Source organism: Dendrobates tinctorius, unplaced genomic scaffold (genome assembly GCF_039654945.1).
Source record: "Dendrobates tinctorius isolate UK_male_01 unplaced genomic scaffold, ASM3965494v1 ptg000062l, whole genome shotgun sequence".
Taxonomy (NCBI): domain Eukaryota; kingdom Metazoa; phylum Chordata; class Amphibia; order Anura; family Dendrobatidae; genus Dendrobates; species Dendrobates tinctorius.
In genome coordinates, this window is record NW_027361730.1 from 12,036,495 (window position 1) to 12,057,390 (window position 20,896).

The 20,896-nt window shown below is 46.1% G+C and overlaps 1 protein-coding gene across 4 annotated transcripts in view; it reads left to right on the forward strand.

Moving 5' to 3' along the window:
• Positions 1-20,896, forward strand: part of PPP6R2 (protein phosphatase 6 regulatory subunit 2) — a 277,099-nt gene that overhangs the window by 152,833 nt on the left and 103,370 nt on the right. For all 4 annotated transcript variants that reach the window (XM_073579254.1, XM_073579253.1, XM_073579256.1 and 1 more), the window contains exons 14-17: positions 226-311; positions 502-582; positions 788-885; positions 2,227-2,284. In XM_073579254.1, coding sequence (XP_073435355.1) covers positions 226-311; positions 502-582; positions 788-885; positions 2,227-2,284 — 323 coding nt within the window. The remainder of the gene's footprint in view (positions 1-225; positions 312-501; positions 583-787; positions 886-2,226; positions 2,285-20,896) is intronic.

A 20,896-nucleotide genomic window follows, 5' to 3' on the forward strand; every position in this document is an offset into this window, starting at 1 on the left:
AATCTGCTCAGAATCTTCGGCTCTATAATTTGCTGCCTGAAGAGCAAACACCATGTTCAATGTGGTAGGTGGTTCCTTTTAAACAAGGCGTTTCATTTGACTTGAGTGAAAATATTTTTTTTTTGCTATGGAATTATTGTATTTCATCAAACACGTGTTGCACGTGGTATAAACATTTAGTAAAATTGGATTTTATGTAACTCTTCTCCCCATTTATCTCCCTAGGGCTCCCAGAGGACTGCAGGGGGAGATGGGAAACCTTTGTTGAGGAGACATTGACTGAAACGAACAGAAGGAACACTGTGGACCTGGTACAGTTACCATACTATTGCTACATCACATATATCTCGTCTGCGTAGTATACTGTGATGTGTTCTATGGGAATTGGGTCTGTATGTGCTACTTGCATCCTTTTTTTAGTGTCTCCGCTTTGCCTCAGAAGAGGCAGCATGCGTTGCAGTCACATATAAAATGACTCTGTATATTTTAATGCTATTATAGGTAAATACCCATCATCTACGCTCCTCCAGTGAAGATGAAGATATTGATGGTGCTTTTCCTAATGAGTTGTCTGTGCAGCAGGTCAGTAGTTAATCTGGTTGCGGTCAGTTTTAATGTGGAAACTATCATTGCAGTTCCTTAGAGTGTACGTACTTATAAGTATACATCGAAATACGATTTTCTACTTTTTGAAAAGAATATTGGTTGTTGCTGCCATTTTTTTAAAACTCATTCAAATTGTTGCTTTGTTAACCTTTTGGATTTGATGCTTATTTGTGCATTTCAGGCTTTTTCAGACTATCAAGTTCAGCAGATGACTTCTAACTTTGTTGACCAGTTTGGTTTCAACGATGAAGAATTTGCAGAGCAGGAAGACAACATTAAGTATTTCACCTCCTTATCATCATATTGTGTCATTTCTTAAGTCAAATGATAAACTATGTGACAAATGAAAACAAAAGTTTAACAATGTTCCACACACTTTCCAACGATAGTTAGGAGTTTATCGTAAAAACAGTTGTAATTTTTAGGCAGTAAATGAGCAGCTTTTTAAAAACTGGCTTAAAAGCCTTTGAAAAGTTGCATAATATTGGCACGACTTAAGATTGCACTAAAATGTTGTAACGTTTGTCACTCTCACACTATTTTTTCCATCTCCTACAAAGTGGGTGGAGTGGGGTTTTACAACCGCCAAGCATCAAATTCATAACTATCGGCAGCAGATACAGTGTCATAGATCTTATTCCAGCAGGGACTGGAGTAGGATTTGTGGCGGTGCACACCAATCATCCGACACTCCTGATTCATGAAGAGGCATTTGCTTCTTCATAAATCAAGAGAGTCTGACTCTAGCACACTTCCTTATCAAGACTGGTGTGAACAATGCCAATCTTGATGAATCAGGCCTTTAGTCTTTTTATCTGATTATCTACTTTTCCACACCAGCAGACTGCTCTTCAGAAGTGCACTGCTCAGTAATAGATCATTCAGTGTGCTTAGGCTGCCATTGTTGCAGCACACAAGATCATTCCACCCAATGATCAGTCATTTTGCTCATTCAATCAGACATCGTCATCCTGTTTAGATGTTAATTATCGTTCCTAGCTATGTTCATTCACGATATTCTTTATTACGTGTTGACACATTGTTGATCCTAACCTGATTTAGGTAGCGATTGTGTTCCTAAATCTGGACAGAATATGTGATAAATCTAACGTATTTTATTCCCCATTCAACATGTTGTGAGCAAATATGTACTTATCCGCTTTGAAATGTTTCATGTCCTCTGTTCTTTCTTTGGAAAGTGCTAATGCCCTTTTCACATCACATTAATGACCCTCCTTGATGTATGCACCAGAAATAGCCCCCAGCATATACATTATATAAATCAGAAACCTTTACAGATGCCAAACAATGGTCACCAGTGCAGTCTTATAGTTTATGTTGTTAAAAGAAAGGTGTTCTGCGCAGTATACATCTTTACTGGATAGTGTAGAATCCATATAATAATCTGCAGAAGATTGTTCTAAAAATCCCATTTGGATTTGCTTCTGGCTAATCTTTACTGTGCTGACACACTAGTGCTTGAATGAGTTTATAAACTGATTTTGAATCACACAAATTGCCTTCATTTTCTTTTCTTTTTCTTTTTTCTCAGCATTCTTTGTCTAATGAAATAATTTTGATGAGGCCATGTTAAAGTTGAAACTCCCTATTTTTTTTCAGTGCTCCTTTTGATCGAATCACTGAAATTAATTTTAATCTAGAAGCTGAAGATGAAAATGTAAGTGACATGGATTCATTTTGTCTTGTATAATCTTGGTTATACATGTAATAATCCAGACACTTCCGGCAAATAATTGTCAGTGTCTTAAACAGAGTGTGCAATTAATGCAAAAAAATTCTAGATATTTTTTTTATAGATCTTAATTTTTTGCATCATTGCATAATTATTTATTTATGTTTTGATTTGTTTGAATATGTAGGTTTATATCATATCCAGCATTACATTTTACACAGTTGAGCGTAAATACATCGTAGTAAAACAAAATACGTTTTCCCAATGCTACTTATAAGGGAAAATATAATAAATTATACAAAAATTCATCTTAAATAAAAGACAAGCCAAGGGTTTCTCTGAAAGACTAACATATGTAACTTGCATAATTTAAAAGGAATTTATCACCTAGATTTTTTTAACTGTTTAAAACAGACAGTAAAGCAAATGTTTGTTGTAAGAGACCAGAAAACGGGGGACACACTGGTGCTCACAGGCAGATAGTGGCCTGAAGCAGCTGGTAGCTGGACAGACTCTGTGCGTAATCTGTAATCTGATTAACACATGTACCGAAATGGTAAAGAAAGAAGCTACAGCCCTTGACCACTAAATATGTATATTGTGCAGAAATGGCCACCCAGTAAACTGGTAAGGTGTAAGTGAAAGTGGGCTATTTACTCAGTTCCAGGTGAGTGCAGTGCACTTCCTAATGGTCTGGTGTTGGGGCAGACTCCGTGTGAAGGGCGAAGATCTTAGGGCATGTCCTGCCATAGCAATTAATTCCCTTGTGATACCAGAGATGCAAGCTGGCAGTAAGCTTGGCTGTAGCTTGGTAGCTTCTTTCTCTATAGTTTCGGTATATGTTTGTTGTAATATGTTTTTTTTTTGTTTTTCTATTTTTGATATATAAAAATTGGGCAGCCTACTTGCCTAAGCTGCTGCTCTGATCCTGTTAACAGCATTTAAGCAGAATCTGTTGCCATGAAAGTGCAGACCAGTTTGGTTGCATCATGTTATAGAACATGGGGAGCGGAGTAGATGGATATATAATTTTTTGAGAAAAGATTCTGAATAAACTGTGTTTTCATCATTTAATGATCTGCTCATTCTGGGATTTTCGGTCCAGTGACTGACAGCTTCCTTTATCATTGTGCAAACAGTGATGGCTGTCAGTCACTTATAGGACCGCCCACTGGACTGAAAATCCCAGAAAGAGCAGATGTTTAAATGCTGAAAACATAAGTTATTCAGAATCTTTTCTCAGAAAATTTTAGATATCGGTTTACTCTGTTCCACCAGCTCTGTACCATGATGCCTGCAAATTAGGACTTGTTCAGACGACTGTAATAATCGGATGAATGCTATCCGTCATTTTGATTATTCCATTTTTTTCATTCTGTGGGGCCATGCACCTGTCCAATTTTGTTTCCTTGGACAGAGCTGGTCCGGGCAAAAAATTGCAGCATGCCCAAGTTTGAACTGATATTTGGATCGTACTCGGCCATGCAAATCAATGAGTCCGTAGAAAACATCTGACTGATGTCATCAGTCCCATTTTCCACGGACTGACACAATGGAGAAAATGGAGACATTTACTCTGTCGCCTTATTGGGGGACACAGAACCGTGGGTGTTATGCTGCTGTCCACTAGGAGGCGACACTATGCATAATCTGAAAAAGATTAACTTTGGCTCCTCCTCTGCAGTATACACCCCTGGACGGCGTCAGCCTTCTCCAGTTTTTGCTTAGTGTTGCAAGGAGGCACACCTAAGATTTTTTACTCCGTTTTTTTCCTTGATTTTTTTTTTTTTCAACGGATTACAGATGAAGAAAAGCGGGTCCCCAGCGAGACTCCCGGCATGGCTCCCTCCTCGGTCCCCTATTAAGGGGTACCCGGTTGAGGTCGAGACGGCTATTCCCCATGTCGCTCCTTCCCCAGTCCCTCGGGTACTGGCTCGAAGTCGAGACCCCCCCCCCTCCTTCCCCAGTTCCCTTGGGCTCTGGGTTGAGGTCGAGGATAGGATGAAGCCCCCTGACGGTGACAGCAGCACCCTCCCTAATCCCCCTCTGGGGACATTAGGTTGAGACACCGCAGGTAGGGCCTGTATCAGGCACCATTCGGCCACTTACATGTCCAGGGACCCCAGCCCAGCTGCGGGCTCCTGTTGGGACCAGGGGAGGTGCAGGCAGGCATGGCACTTGTCAGAGACAGGGCTCCCTGCGCCCCTGTCTCTGTGGCAACACCAGCTGCATAGCGCCTCAAAGGGACCCCCCACAGGGCCTACTTCGCGCTCATAACCCCACCGCTAGCCTGCCGTTTAATCCGGGGGAGTCTGGTTTGAATCCGACCCCCCCCCCTGGACAACCGCACCGTCCTGGAGCCCTTCTGGGCATGAGGTATCAAATTTAGGCCGCGGCTTTGGCCTAGCCAAAGTCGCCGCCCTATTCCCGCCCCCTGGCCTGCCCCCCGGATGACAAAAATGACACTCTGCAGTGTCATAGAAGGGGCGGATCGAGGCAGGAAGGGCGCGCTTTTACATAGCTCAGCGCGCCCTTTTCAGCTCTCCGCCCCCTTCCCCCTCCACCTCAGAATCCCGGTGGCCATCTTGCTGCAGCAGGAAACATAGCTGACAGCCATACAGCAGTCTCCGGGGGGCACAGAACTGTGATTTGTCGGCGCTGGACTACGGGGCACACTGGTGGGGTAAGATCACAGCTGGGTTCTCTTTACTCAGCTGTGCATTCATATTACCTATAAGTTCTCCCCTTTGCATAGCCCCTGTAGGACCCCTGCTAGCCAGCCTCTGTGCATGATGCCGGGCTCAAGGAAGAAAACCAGGCAAGACTGCTTTTATGCATTCTGCACAGCCTGCAAGACCACTCCCCAGGGGCAGCACGGACCCACACTGCCGGGACTGTGTCCAAAACACTGGGTCAGAAGCAACGCTTCTGCGTCTTCTTCCATACCGGAATGGGCTCTTCAGATGTTGCAGTCTATAACACAGTCCATACATAGCCTGACCTCTACACTACTGCAGGCTTTGCAGGGTCATGTCTTGGCTATGAACGTTACCCAGCAAAGGGACAGCCCATCTCGGGGACATGCCACTTCCGACAGTCTCAGACGTAAGCGGACCCACAGGTCGCATTCATCTGCGTCCTCACATAGCACTCGGTCGTCCCCCTCCAGGGAGAGACACAGTGGCTCCAGGTCACCTAGTCTGTCCCCTGACAGAGACAGACAATGCGGATCTCCGCAACGATTTCCGACCACAGACTCGGAAGGCATATGTGACTCTAACCCAGACAAGGAAACAGAGAATTATCTCGTCTCTTGTCCCCCTAGCAATACTGCGATAGTTGAGGATATCGTCTCTTCCATCCTTCGGGTGCTGGAAATTTCAGATCCAACCCCTGAAGCACCAGAACACAAAATTTCCTTTGAAAGTGTTCAGAAACCATCGAAGGTCTTCCCTAATCACCCGGAATTTCAAAAAATCCTTTCTAAGCATTTTTCACAGCCTGAGAAAAAATTCGCCAATCGCAAGTATTTGGAAGCAAAATACCCCTTTCCACAGAAAGACACCAAGGATTGGACAGATCCACCTGAAGTGGACCCTCCAGTCTCTAGGCTGGCAGCACAAACGCTTCTCTCGCTGCCGGACAGTTCAACCCTCAACAGCAGACAGACAAGTCGAACGCATGGCTCGTTCAATCTTGAAGCGGCAGGTGCCTCTTTGGCTCCCGCATTTGCTTCAGTTTGGGCAGCCAAGGCCATCATGGCTTGGGCTGATCTATTGCAAAAAGGCCTTCAAGCTTCAAATCCTCAGCTGGCGGACCAGGCGGTGCAAATTGCAGTGGTGGCAGATTACATGGTCCATGCAGCGTTGGATAGCGGGAATAGCATCAAACGCCATCACAATCCGGCGTATTCTCTGGCTAAGAGAATGGAAAGCGGATGCGGACTCAAAAAAAAAAAAAAAAAAAAAAAAAAAAAAAAAAAAAGTCCCTAACAAATCTCCCGTACTTCAGTGGCCGTCTTTTCGGTGGAAAGTTGGATACAATGATATCCAATGCTACCGGGGGCAAAAGTACTTCCCTCCCTCAACTAAGACCTAAACGCACGTTTAAAAGGTGTAATCAATCTCGTTTCCGATCCTTTCGGAATTCTTCAGGCTGGTCCGTCTCACGCCCAGCACAAAACCGTAATCGTTCCCCCCGCAGGGACAACACACGTGCGGCACAGAGGCTGGACAGGAACTGGCAATCAAAGGCAAGCCAGGCAAAACCTAAAGGAGGAAAACCTCAGACTTTTCCCTCATCCTGACTCATGCCCTCTGGAAGACACCCCACTTGTAGGCGGACGACTGCTACTCTTTCAGCAGGTCTGGCTGCCTATTACAGAAGACAAGTGGGTCAAGGAGATAGTGTCTTCAGGATACAAAATCGAGTTTACTACCAGCCCACCACATAGGTTTTTTTTTTTTCCCTCTGTCCCTCCAAAATCCCCGCTCAAAGCTCAGGCCTTCCGTCAAGCGGTTTCTTCCCTCCTGCGAGCAGGAGTCATAGTGCCAGTCCCAGCAGAAGAGCGCTTCCGAGGGTTCTACTCCAACCTGTTTGTGGTGCCCAAGAAGGGAGGCAGCGTCCAACCCATACTAGACCTCAAGCAACTCAACAAGTATGTTCGAGTTCGTCACTTCCGCATGGAATCCCTCCGGTCAATCGTTGCGTCTATGGAAAAAGGAGAATATCTTGCCTCCATAGACATACAGGACGCATACCTGCACATACCGATTGCTCCCGCCCATCAGAGGTTTCTCAGATTCGCAATCAACCAAGACCATTACCAGTTTGTGGCTCTCCCGTTCGGTCTCGCCACGGCTCCCAGAACATTTACAAAGGTCATGGCAGCTACCATGGACGTTCTGCACTCCAGATGCATAGTAGTCGTTCCATACCTGGACGACCTTCTAATCAAGGCCCCCACCCTCAAGGACTGCGAGGTCAACGTCTCGATCACGATCGACACTCTGACGCGCCTGGGATGGTTAGTCAATTTACAGAAGTCCTCGACTACCCCGAGTCAGTCTCTGACCTTCCTGGGGATGCTATTCGACACCTCCAAGGGTCTGGTGATCCTCCCCAGGGACAAGGCACTGGCTCTCTGTCTGGGAGTTCACACACTCCTCCGCAAGTCCCCCAGATCTCTCCGGTATGCCATGAGAGTACTTGGCAGGATGGCAGCAGCAATCAGGGCTGTGGAGTCGGAGTCGGTGCTCATTTTGGTGGAGTCGGAGTCGGAGTTGGAGTCGGTATAAAATAGACCGACTCCTAAAATATATAATAAATTGGGTACAGTAATTCAATGCAGGATGTGCTGAATATTTTTTCATAGGAGTTTGGGAAAGTTATGAAATGTCCTATAAATGGCTGTTATATTCCTGATCTAAGGCTACATTCACACACAGCGTTTTTCCTGTGTGTTTTGAGGATACGTTTTTCAGCTGCAAAAGCTGATCATCTTTTTAAAAAACTGCATCACCTGAAAGGTATTTGAGCTCATAGATAATGTTTTCAATAGCAAAAGCAGATTAGAAATCTGCTCCATCTATCCATTTATCCATATCTGTCTATCCATATCGTATCTGTACCAAAAAGAATGAAAACCGGGTAGTACACCAATATATATTCTGTTCTATCTAAATATCTTGATTATTGGATCATAAAAATGATTAAATGTCTGAGGTTCACATTGTACTACAATAAATTTTTCACTTAAATATAAGCAATATGTGTGGGAGTCGGAGTCGGAGTCGTGGAGTCGGAGTCGGAGTTGGAGTCGGAGTCGGTGTAAGGGAAATTGAGGAGTCGGAGTCGGAGTTGGAGTCACAGGTTTGGCTTACCGACTCCACAGCCCTGGCAGCAATGGAGGCGGTACCATTTGCCCAGTTTCACCTCAGACCCCTTCAACTGGCCATCCTCAAGTCCTGGGACAGGAATCCGTTCTCCCTCGACAGGGAGTTCCGGTTATCAGCAAACACCAGGAGGTCCCTGCACTGGTGGCTCAAGCCAACCTCGCTTTTAAGGGAAAAATCCTTTCTCTCCGGTCAATGGAAGGTTTTGACCACCTACGCAAGCCTTATGGGTTGGGGCGCGGTGCACCTACATCAGAGCGCAAGGCAGGTGGTCACCAAGGGAATCGACCATGCCCATCAACATCCTGGAAATTCGGGCCATCTTCCTGGCATTGAAAGCCTTCCATCACTTGCTGGCAGACTCTCATATCAGAGTACAGTCGGACAATGCCACGGCAGTGGCATACGTGAACCATCAAGGCGGCACCCGCCGCATCCAGGCGATGACCGAAGTAACGCGTATCCTACAATGGGCGGAGGCTGCAAGGTCGGTACTCTCCGCGGTCCACATTCCGGGTGTGGACAACTGGGAAGCCGACTATCTCAGCCGACAATGAATGGACTCTGGGGAATGGTCTCTCCATCCCGAAGTCTTCTGTCAGATCTGTCATCGTTGGGGGACCCCGGACGTGGATCTGATGGCATCCCATCTCAATGCCAAGGTTCCCAATTTCATGGCCAGGACGCGCGATCCGCGGTCGCTCGGAGCAGATGCCCTGGTTCAGGACTGGACCCAGTTCCAGCTTCTGTACATTTTTCCACCCCTCCCCCTGATCTCCAGAGTCCAGAGGAAGATCAAACAATAGGGTGTTCCCACCATTCTGATCGCTCCAGACTGACCCAGGCGTACATGGTACGCCGACGTCGTGCAACTCACAGCAGACGCTCCCTGGCGTGTCCCCACACGTCCCGACCTCCTGTCACAAGGCCCGTTCTTCCACCAGAACTCGGGCTCTCAATTTGACGGTGGGGCCATTGAGACCTGGGTTTTGACCCAAGCAGGTTTTTCACCGGACGTTGTTAAAACCATGATCAGGGCTCGGAAGTCAACTTCAGCCAGGATATACTATCGTACCTGGAAGATTTTCTTCACGTGGTGCGACCCTCGTGGCAGATTCCACTTCCCTATTCTCTTCCAAAGGTCCTCAGTTTCCTTCAGTCAGGCCTGGACGCCGGGCTATCCCTGGGCTCGCTGAACAGCCAGGTGTCAGCGCTCTCAGTGCTCTTTCAGGGGCGTATTGCTAACAAGCCGCAAGTGAAGACTTTTCTCCAAGGGGTTTCCCGATTGGTTCCCCCCTACAAACGTCCGTTGGAGACGTGGGACCTCAACCTGGTCTTGACAGCACTACAGTCACCTCCTTTTGAACCCCTTAGGGTGGTCTCACTCCGCTTTCTATCACAGAAAATGGTTTTCCTGGTGGCAATCACTTCGCTACGCAGGGTGTCTGAACTTTCAGCTCTTTTCCTGCAGACAACCTTTCCTGGTTTTTCACCAGGACAAGGTGGTTCTCCGTACAGTACCATCCTTCCTTCCGAAGGTCGTGTCCAGCTTCCACCTTAATGAGGAAATATCACTACCGTCTCTTTGCCCGGCTCCCGTTCATAGGGTAGAGAAGGCTCTGCATACGCTTGACCTTGTCAGGGCATTGTGTATTTATGTGTCTAGGACTGCTCCCTTCCGGAAGTCTGATTCACTTTTCCTTCTTCCAGAAGGCGTTCGCAAGGGCCTACCGGCTTCCAAAGCCACCCTTGCTAGGTGGATCAAGTCCACCATTCAAGAGGCTTACCGCCTCAACAATTCTCCCCTTCCGGCCGGTATCACGGCACACTCTACGCAGGCAGTAGGGGCCTCTTGGGCCATTCGGCATCAAGCCTCAGCACATCAAGTGTGTAAGGCAGCCACTTGGACTAGCCTGCACACATTTACAAAACACTACAGAGTGCATACCCAGTCCTCAGCGGATGCGAGCCTGGGTAGACGGGTCCTGCAGGCGGCAGTACCCCAAGTCTAGAGGACTGTCATCACAATATTCGTCCACTGCTTCCCACCCAGGGACTGCTTTAGGACGTCCCACGGTTCTGTCCCCCCCAATAAGGCGACAGAGTAAAGGAGATTTTTGTGTACTCACCGTAAAATCTCTTTCTCTTAGCCTTTAATTGGGGGACACAGCTCCCACCCTGTTGCCCTTGCGGGCCGTTGTTACGGTTGGGTTCTCATATTGTTGTTTGAGCCTGTTTATAGTAGCCTTTTCTTACAGGCATGGTTATGTTTCTGGTATATTCCTCCTAATGCCTTTGCACAAAACTGGAGAAGGCTGACGCCGTCCAGGGGTGTATACTGCAGAGGAGGAGCCAAAGTTAATCTTTTTCAGATTATGCATAGTGTCGCCTCCTAGTGGTCAGCAGCATAACACCCACGGTTCTGTGTCCCCCAATTAAAGGCTAAGAGAAAGATTTTACGGTGAGTACACAAAAATCTCCTTTTTCTCTCCATCTCCTAAGCCGAGAGAATCGGATCACACACTGACACTGATCAAACTCTGATCAGAGTGTGATTTGCATAATGAACCAAATTTTCTTGGATGACTACCGGTATTTTCAGAAAGAATTTTCAACAGGCTCATACGTTAGACTGACAGCAGCAGGATCCACCATTCATACTAGGCAATATCTCAATTGACTCTGCCCTGCCTGCCTTCACAATGATCTCTTCAAGTGATCATTAGGTGTTTCAATACAATAAATGTACACTGCTCAAAAAAATAAAGGGAACACTAAAATACCACATCCTAGATATCTCTGAATGAAATATTTCAGTTGCATATTTATTCATTGCGTAGTGGAATGTGTTCAGAACAATGAAACATAACAATTATCAATATAAATCAAAATGAATATCCCATGGAGGTCTGGATTTGGAATAATACTCAAAATCAAAGTGGAAAATCAAATTACAGGCTGATCCAACTTCACTGGAAATGCTTCATGACAAGGAAAAGATGCTCAGTATTGTGTGTGGCCTCCACATGCCTGAATGACCTCCCTACTGTACAACACCTGGGCATGCTCCTGATGAGGTGGTGGATGGTCTCCTGAGGGATATTTTCCAAGACCTCAACTAAAGCATCCACCAACTCCTGGATAGTCTGTGGTGATACGGGACGTTAGTGGATGGAGCGAGACATGATGTCCCAGATGTGCTCAATCGGATTCAGGTCTGGGGAACGGGCGGGCCAGTCCAGGGCTTCAATGCCTTCATCTTGCAGGAACTGCTGACACACTCCAGCCACACGAGGTCTGGCATTGTCCTGCATTAGAAGGAACCCAGGGCCAACCGCGCCCGCATATGGTCTCACAAGGGGTCTGAGGATCTCATCTCGGTACCTAATGGCAGTCAGGCTACCTCTGGCGAGCATATGGAGGGCTGTGCAGCCCTCCAAAGAAATGCCACCCCACACCATTACTGACCCACTTCCAAACCAGTCATGCTGAAGGATGTTGCAGGCATCAGATCGCTCTCCACAGCGTCTCCAGACTCTGTCACGTCTGTCACATGTGCTCAGTGTGAACCTGCTTTCTACTGTGGAAGGTACAGGGCGCCAGTGGCGAATTTGCCAATCCTGGTGCTGTTTTGTGGCAAATGCGTCCTGCACGGTGTTGGGCTGTGAGCACAACCCCCATCTGTGGACGCCGTGCCCTCAGACCATCCTCATGGAGTCTGTTTCTAACCGTTTGGCCAGACACATGCACATTTGTCTTCTGCTGGAGGTCATTTTGCAGGGCTCTGGCAGTGTTCTTCCTGTTCCTCCTTGCACAAAGGCAATGGTAGCGGTCCTGCTGCTGGGTTGTTGCCCTTTTACGGCCCCCTCCATGTCTCCTGGTGTACTGGCCTGTCTCCTGGTAGTGCCTCTGGACACTACGCTGACAGACACAGCAAACCTTCTTGCCACAGCTCGCATTGATGTGCCATCCTGGATGAGCTGCACTACCTGAGCCACTTGTGTGGGTTGTAGAGTCCGTCTCATGCTACCACGAGTGTGAAAGCACAATCAACATTCAAAAGTGACCAAAACATCAGCCAGAAAGCATTGGTATTGAGATGTGGTCTGTGGTCCCCACCTGCAGAACCACTCCTTTATTGAGGGTGTCTTGATAATTGCCAATAATTTCCATCTGTTGTCTATTCCATTTGCACAACAGCATCTGAAATTGATTGTCAATCAGTGTTGCTTCCTAAGTGGAGAGTTTGATTTCACAGAAGTTTGATATACTTGGAGTTACATTCTGTTGTTTAAGTGTTTCCTTTATTTTTTCGAGCAGTGTAGTTTGAGTCAGTCTATTGCTACTAACATATTTGGTAACTTTAGACAACACTATGAGTCTGCAATAGACCCAGTGGCCAGTGTGATAATGAAGGCAGCATTCCACAGACTTCGATGAAAAAAATGTGGTTTATTTCAAACCACATTTTTTTCATCAAAGTCTATGGAGTGCTGCCTTTATTTTTTCGTCTGTGTGGATTGGGGCAAGTATTGGATGATTTGTTCAGAGAGCTTGTGCACCCACTTATTGGTAATGTGCTGTTCCATTTTTTTTTTTTTTTTTACATAAAATAGAAAAATGTACATTTAACACGAAAACCTGATTTAAAACAATTGGTCAGTTTCTGTTGACATAACTTCTTTAAAGCAAAACCTGTTATCAAGATTTTTCTAAGTAAACTAAAGGCATTATCAGTTTGGCACTGTTATACTGATTAAAATGATACCTGGGCTGAAGAAATTCGTCTTGTGGTTGTTTTTAAATCTGTGTTTGCAGTTTTCAATTAATTAGATTCCCATTCTTCAGAGTGGGCCTGTGAGCGGGGCTTTATTTGGTGCTCTGGCCTCATCATCATCCTTGTGGGCTTAAATGACAGGTCACTGAACCTTCAGTGACCTACCACCTATTTTAAATACTGATTTCAAAAAGCTGACTGTCACATCCAAAACATAGACTAAGGCCGGTTTCACATTTGCGTTAAAGGCCGCAGCGTTGGCCTGCGCATGGCCGCAGCTAAGCCCCGCGGCTGCGCCCATAGCTCCGCCTCTGGGCGCATGACGCTGTATGCGTCCCCTATCTTTATCACTGAGGACGCAGGCCGTGCGCAGTATGCGTTTTGGCGGCGCCTGCGTCCTTTTGACGGTGCGCCGACCAGCGCCAAACGCAACCTGTTGCAATTTGGTTGTGCTCGGCGCACCGTCAAAAGGACGCAGGCGCCGCCAAACGCATACTGCGCACGGCCTGTGTCCTCAGCGATAAAGATAGGGGACGCATGCAGCGTCATGCGCCCGGAGGCGGAGCTACCGGCGTAGGTGCGGCAGGGGGCGGGGCTTAGCGGCGGCCGTGCGCAGGCCGACGCTGCGGCCTTTAACGCAAATATGAAACCAGCCTTAGTGTGAACAGATGCTTAACCTAGAGTCACCAATTCATATATACTCAAACAAAAAAGGAAGCACTCTGTAGCGCCATAGCATGCAAATAGGAAATATGAAAAATGAATTGCATTACGGCATTAGAAATATGAAAAATTGAGAAGGCTTGGCGCATAAATTGCCCAATTTATGTGTACTTGAAAGCAGGGCTGTGGAGTCGGTAAGCCACAGTTGCGACTCCGACTCCGACTCCTGGATTTTATCAGGCTCCGACTCCGGCTCCGACTCCGGCTCCTTCATAAATGGCCAATTCATAACAACAAATTTACTGTTGTAAAATATTAAACATCGTGCTTATTCAGTTTCTCACCATCATATAAGTAATCAGACCACTTAGAGCAAAAACTACATTTATTAGAATACAATTAGAAATATAGCAAATAACTTTTATAAACTTTTCTAAACTGTAAGTAAATATGCAATAAACACTTTTATGCAGTTAATAAGAAGAAATCTATAAATTTGTCCTCAGAAAAAGTATTGCCTCTGTCAGATCCTCCTTCATGGATGCCCTCAAATCTGATCTAATTATTTTGAGAGCAGAGAACAACCTCTCTACACTAACTTGTGTTGGTGGCAAAGCAGTAACCACTCGGGCAACATCTCTGACAATGTCAGGATACAGAGGAATCGCTTGTTGCACTGTTATTTTTGATGAACGGTCAAATTTCTCAGTTTCTTTTAGTGCACATGAAAAATTCTGCTGAAATGTACTGGCTGTGTTCCTTGATGGGGATGACTCTTCTTCTATGCGGGAACACTTTGCACGGTCCTTGTGATCCAAATATTTTTCGAAATTAAATTCTTCATCAGTTGATGATGAGGGTGAAGATGTGGCAGGACGACCAAATTCTTCTTGTTCCTCCTGACTGTTCTGCAACCCTTTCATCCTTACTGCTATTTCAAACAGAGCTTCTTTTCCTTTACTTAGCTGTTGATCATCTAGAAGAATCCGATGCATTGGGTCTACATAAACAGCTGCCAAAAGAATGTTATTTTGTAATTGTAGCTCCTCTCTCCGTTTCATTGATGTAGCAATGCCACTTGCAATTAACCCTCCTCTTTGGGACAGGCGAAACATCAGGTTCTTCCACTCCTTTAAGAAAATACCTGGAGTTAAGTCCTCTGCTTGTAATTTTTTAGTCACTGTAAATGGGTGCTCTAGCAATTTTTCCTGCTCAGTCACCTGATTCCACTGACTTTCATTTAGCGTCAGTTGAGGGTTAGCCATGTCTACAAGAAAGGTTTTCAGTTCAACCAAGCGCTGAATCATTAAGTAAGTACTGCCCCATCGTGTGGCTTGATCAATAATTGCCCCTTTTTACTCTTCGCCACGACAGCACCCACTTGGAGAGAGGGATCCGCCCATAGGAACAGGAAACCTACAGAGATAAGAGAGGGCGGTCCGCCTCTCCTCCTCAGTTGGTTTCCTGTTCCGGTGGAAGACAGCAGGATTCCTCTACAGACATACCTGGGCCAAGGAACCGCCTGTGCAGTCTCTGTGGGAACGGCAGGGGTTCCGGTCCAGAAGCAGCGACGGGGGAGTGCTGTAATCCGGCTCCCTCCTCGACTGAACAGCCACAGCAGCGATGGCAGAAACAACAGGTCCGGGTGAGGCCGCCCGGGGTTCTCCTGCATATACACGCCACCGGGGTCCGGAGATGGCCGTCCCGGTCCGTGTGGGAGCGCGGAACCGGAGGGAACAGATGCAACCTCCGTTTTCCCATGGCTTCAGTCCCCAGAGGGAGGACGCACATGCAGCGCCGATACCGGAAGTGGTAAGGGGGAACTTCCGGGTCACCGGAGAATCCCCAGCGGCAAGGTGCATGCGCGGTCTCAGGAGCATCGCGAGACCGCGCATAAGCATGCGAAGCGCTAAAGAGTCGAGCCACAATCCGTCCAGTCCTTCCTAGGTCTCCAACTAGGCCGCCAGCCATTCTAGACCGAGCGTGATTGCGTTCGTCGGGTGGCGGCCGCTAAGCGGCCTGGGCCCGAATGGGAGACCACCCGCGCTCACAGGTCCGAGGTCATGCGTTACAAAAAGGTCTGCTACCACAGGTAAAGATTGCAATGATCAAAACAAAGATCACATTAGCAATGGACAAACCAGGCCTGCCCTTGATGGAAGCAATGTCCCTCTTGGGGTCTCTTACCTCCTGCATCCCAGCGGTTCAGTGGGCCCAGTTCCACACCAGGGAACTGCAACAACAGATTCTCCTAGAGGAGGCTTGTGTCCGAGGGAATTTGGCAAAGGAAATCACCTTATCCCAAACAGTCCTAACTTCCTTAGTATGGTGGTTAGATGACCATAATCTATCGAGAGGAGTGTCATGGGTGATAACACCTACCGGTATAGTTACTACTGATGCCAGCCCTACAGGAGGGGGGGCTCATATGGGGGGATCTTCTCCCAAGGCCAATGGGATATAAGCGAGAGACAAGATTCCTCAAACTTAAAAGATCTGAATGCGGTTAGTCATGCGTTATATCACTTTTTTCCACAGCTACAAGGAGAACACATGAGAATCCTTTCAGACAACACCACAGTGGTAGCATATCTGAACAGGCAAGGCGGAACTCGATCGAACAGCTTAATGTCTTCCGCAAGAAAATTTTTATTCTTAGCCGAAAAACAATTTTTGTCTCTCTCGGCTGTCCACATAAGAGGAAGAGACAATTCAGAAGCAGACTTCCTAAGTCGCCACACGTTATGGCAAGGAAAATGTTGCCTGAGCCGGCAAATATTCAAACACGTCGTGTCACTGTGGGGTCTTTCCCAGATAGATCTCTTTGCCACCAAACAAAACAGACAGGGGCGAAGGTTCGCCTCCCTGAACGTGGCAGACTGTCTGGAAATTCTGGATGCCCTCCAAGCCCCGTGGCAGTTCAGATTGGCATATGCCTTTCACCCAATCATACTACTGCCGCAGGTTATCAGGAAGATCAAGGCAGAAAAGGCGAGAATAATCTTAATAGCGCCATTTTGGCCCAGGAGGCCAGGGGTTTTTGTGCCTACAAGCAATGTCAGTGACAAACCCTTGGGTGCTCCCTCAGCCCACAAGCTCCTCTCTCAGGGGCCATTCTTCCATCCTCAAGTGGACAATCTCTGCTTGACGGCTGGATCTTGGAAGGGAGATGTTGAGAGCAAGAGTGTTCACTGGGGGACTAGTCAATACCCTCCTGCAGAGTCGAAAATTGGCTACTACAAAGAGTTATAACAGGGTATGGAGGAAGTTCCTAGAGTTCCACACAGCTTCCGACTCTAGAGAAATCCCGATAACACCCATTCTAGAATTTCTACAAAAAGGGGAAAGATCTAGGGCTATCCGTCAACACACTAAAAGTTCAAGTGCCTGCTCTAGGGGCCCTCTATAATTATAGCATGGCAGGCAATAGATGGATAGCCAGACTCATCTCTGGCTGTGAACAGAGCGAACCAGTACACATACCCAGAGTGCCTCCCTGGGACTTGAATCTGGTACTAGATGCCCTAATGCGCTCCCCCTTTGATCCATTAGACTCAATATCCCTTAAACACTTATCTCTTAAGACGGTACTGCTAGTGGCACTAACTTCAGCCGGAAGGGTCATCGACATACAGACACTTTCAATAGAACCTCCGTTCCTGTTAAACATTCCAGGATCAGTTGATATTAAAACCAGACCCCTCGTTTCTGCCAAAAGTAGCGGGGAAATTTTATAGGTTGCAAGAGATCCACCTCCCTTCATTTTACAGTAACCATTCTACTCCAGAAGAAAAATTCCATACACTAGACGTTAGAAGAGCAGTGTTACAATACATCGAGAAGTCTAAAAGCTGGAGGAAGAGTAGGGCTCTGTTTATTTCTTTCCAGAGCCAAAGAAGGGATATGAAGTCACAAGGGGTACTCTGTCTCTGTGGATTAGGGTCGCGATCTGTCTCCGCGAGAAATAAAGATCCTCCGGAGGGTATCAGGGCACATTCCGCCAGAGCTATGGCATCCTCGTGGGCGCAGAGGGGAGACGTCGCAATCGAGTCTATATGTAAGGCCGCAACTTGGTCGACGCCTTCTACTTTTTATAACCACTATAGGCTTGACTTATCATGCTCATCTGACCTAGCCTTTGGTAGAGCGGTCCTCAGCACGGTGGTCCCTCCCAGGTGAAGGTCTCTGAAAGTCTCTCCAAGTGGGTGCTGTCGTGGCGAAGAGTAAAAAGCCGGATTACTTACCGGTAATGCTCTTTTAATGAGTCCACGACAGCACCCGTTCACTACCCCTCCCTAGAAGTTAACAATGTATATACACCTTCTTAGATGTAAAATTGATAAATTTTAAATATTGATTAATATAATGGCCTAATAATTGGCGGTCCTCCGGGTACTCTGAAATACAACTGAGGAGGAGAGGCGGACCGCCCTCTTTTATCTCTGTAGGTTTCCTGTTCCTATGGGCGGATCCCTCTCTCCAAGTGGGTGCTGTCGTGGACTCATTAAAAGAGCATTACCGGTAAGTAATCTGGCTTTTCCAGCACGTCTCTTCAAAATTGAGTCAACTTTAGGGGTTCTGGCAACAGTATCCAATTTTCTCACCTTGCCAATCAGTGCGGCAGCATGTCCTTCTTGCAGACTGTCTCTTATAGCCAGCTGTAGCGTATGCACAACACAGCACATGTGATGAATGAAAGAACATATTGACACAGTTTCAACAAGATCATCTAAACTATCATGTTGCTGTTCATCTGAAGCAACTTCAGTTTGTTCCTCAGTTACAATACTGTGTTCCTCTATTTCAAACATTTCTGTGTCTGTGGACCCAGAATGTTCTTCTAGCTGCTGGTCACCATCATTACTCTCATTCATTAGCTTAATAGTACTTATCATATTTGAAGCATTGTCAGTTACGACAGAAAGAACTTGCTCTTTTTTAAGTTCATAGTCTTGCAGAACCTTTTCCACCAAGACCTGGAGAAACTCACTGGTGTGATGAGCTTTGGTGTCTTTTACTGCCAATGTCTTGGTAACTATTTCATTTTTGTCACAAACAAATCGGACATTGATGGCAAAATAGTTCACTCTGTGACGTGTGCAGGCATCCATTTTAAGAAACAGAAAGCGTCCCTTGAGAGTTTTTTTTAAGTTCTTCCTTTTGTTTAAAAGCTTCTTCGATTTACTAATTTTCTAATTCTCTCTCCAGAGAAACACCAAGCTTGCAGGCCATTTCCCCATTCAGACACATAAAAGCTGGTCGTGAAAATAATGAAATAGGCACACTATCCTTTACAACAAGCTCTATGATCTGTTTTTTAAATGTATCTACTGTCATTGTCACAGTAACTTTGTCACTGACAAAATATCTTGCAACTGATGGCTGCAAAGTTCTCTGCTCCTTTGTTTGGCTGGAAGAGCTGGGCACTGGTTCATTGGTTTGGATGCAGTCTTTCTCATCCACTGCTTTCAGTACTTCTGGATGAAAGCGCTGTAAATGTCTCTTTAGATTAGAAGCTCTGGTAGGAGCATTTTTATCTTTGCCTGAATATGCACTCATCTTGGCTTCACAGCATTTGTTTTCGTCTGGATCATTTGTCATACACTGACAGACATAATGTTTTCTATCGTGAGTGATGGTGAAATGTTCAAATACAGCTGATTTAATGTGATGCTTCTTTGACATTCTCAGGTTTTTAATTCTGCATTCACAATCCAAATGACAATTGTTTTTCCTAAAAACAATTGTATAAAATTATTGCCAGGTCGTACAACTGATATAGTGGTCAGTAATACTGTTATTATTCCTCATGTACTCACAGTTAACTGATGCAAAGTTTGTTGAAAGGATAATACTTCTTACAGTCTTCCCCTTCTGAGTAGCAGGCAGCTGTGAGATGCTTGGAAGACACACACCTAGTATGATCTAGTCTAGAGGAGGAGCTTTACTACTAAGAATTTGCAACACATTTTCACTTTCAGTTTCATACATTGTAAGTGGGGGGGGTTGGGGCAGCATGAGGTTAACCAAGTATAAGATTAGATAAGGGCAGTGGAGAACAGTGACACACAAGAAGTAAGAAATGTCTCTATCTCCAGCAGAACTGCTTATCACTGTTGTTCATAGTTTGATAGAACATATATTTGAGTAACATTTATAAAATTCATATGAAAGTTCAATTATGAAATATTAATACATTTTTTTTTAAAGTCGGAGTCGGTACATTTCTACCGACTCCGACTCCAACCAAAACTAACTCCGACTCCACGACTCCGACTCCACAGCCCTGCCTGAAAGCCACATTAACGTGATTCTCGTTTTCCAGGACCTATCACTGCCAATCCTCGTTTAGACTAAAGTTTTCATCTGTATGGGAACCTAATATTTATCCTCTCTTTAGACTGAAATCTATATCTCTGTGGAGGGGTGGTGGCCCTGCTGTGATTAAACTGTCCGTCGCATCCAAAACATAAACTAAGTGTGAACAGGTACTTAACCTAGAGTGTGAACCTTTTTTGAAATTTGTATTCATTAACCTTCTGACTGAGCACTCCGCCTCTTAGCCTCAAGCGTTTTTAATCACAGCAGGGCCACCACTCCTCCACAGAGATATAGATTTCATTCTAAAGAGAGGATTCATATTAGGTTCCCATACAGATGAAGACTTTAGTCTAAGTGAGGATTGGCATTAGGGTCCTGGAAAACGAGAATCGCGTTAATGTGGCTTTCAGGTACACATAAATGCGCCATGCATTCTCAATTTTTCATATTTATAATGCAGTAATGCAATTCATTTTTCATATTTCATATTTGCATGCTGCGGTGCCACAGAGTGCTTCCTTTTTTGTTTGAGTATTTTAAATAATGCGCTGCCTCCAGCAAAATGGCAGCGGTGCAGTAGCATCTATCGCTTGCCGACTGCAAACTGTCAGAGACACCGCACTACACTCACAGAGCCAGTGCGCGTGTCCTGACTACAGAAACAATGCTAAAAGATACCTGTGGAGCAGGGCAGCAGAGGTGACAATGCGTGCTTCAAACTATTAGTGTCAGGGTCCAGTCAACGCCGGAAAGTAAAGAGGCACAGGACCTGCGGATACTGAAATTAGCAACCTGGCACAGGACCTATGGTCAGGTGACTGCAAGGGGGCGGGGTTTAGCGTCCTGCTTTCAGATATGACAGGACACCATACAACAACTCAGAGGCAAAACGGAGGTCACAACAGTACGGGCAAATGAGACACACAAGGCTGCAAACAGACG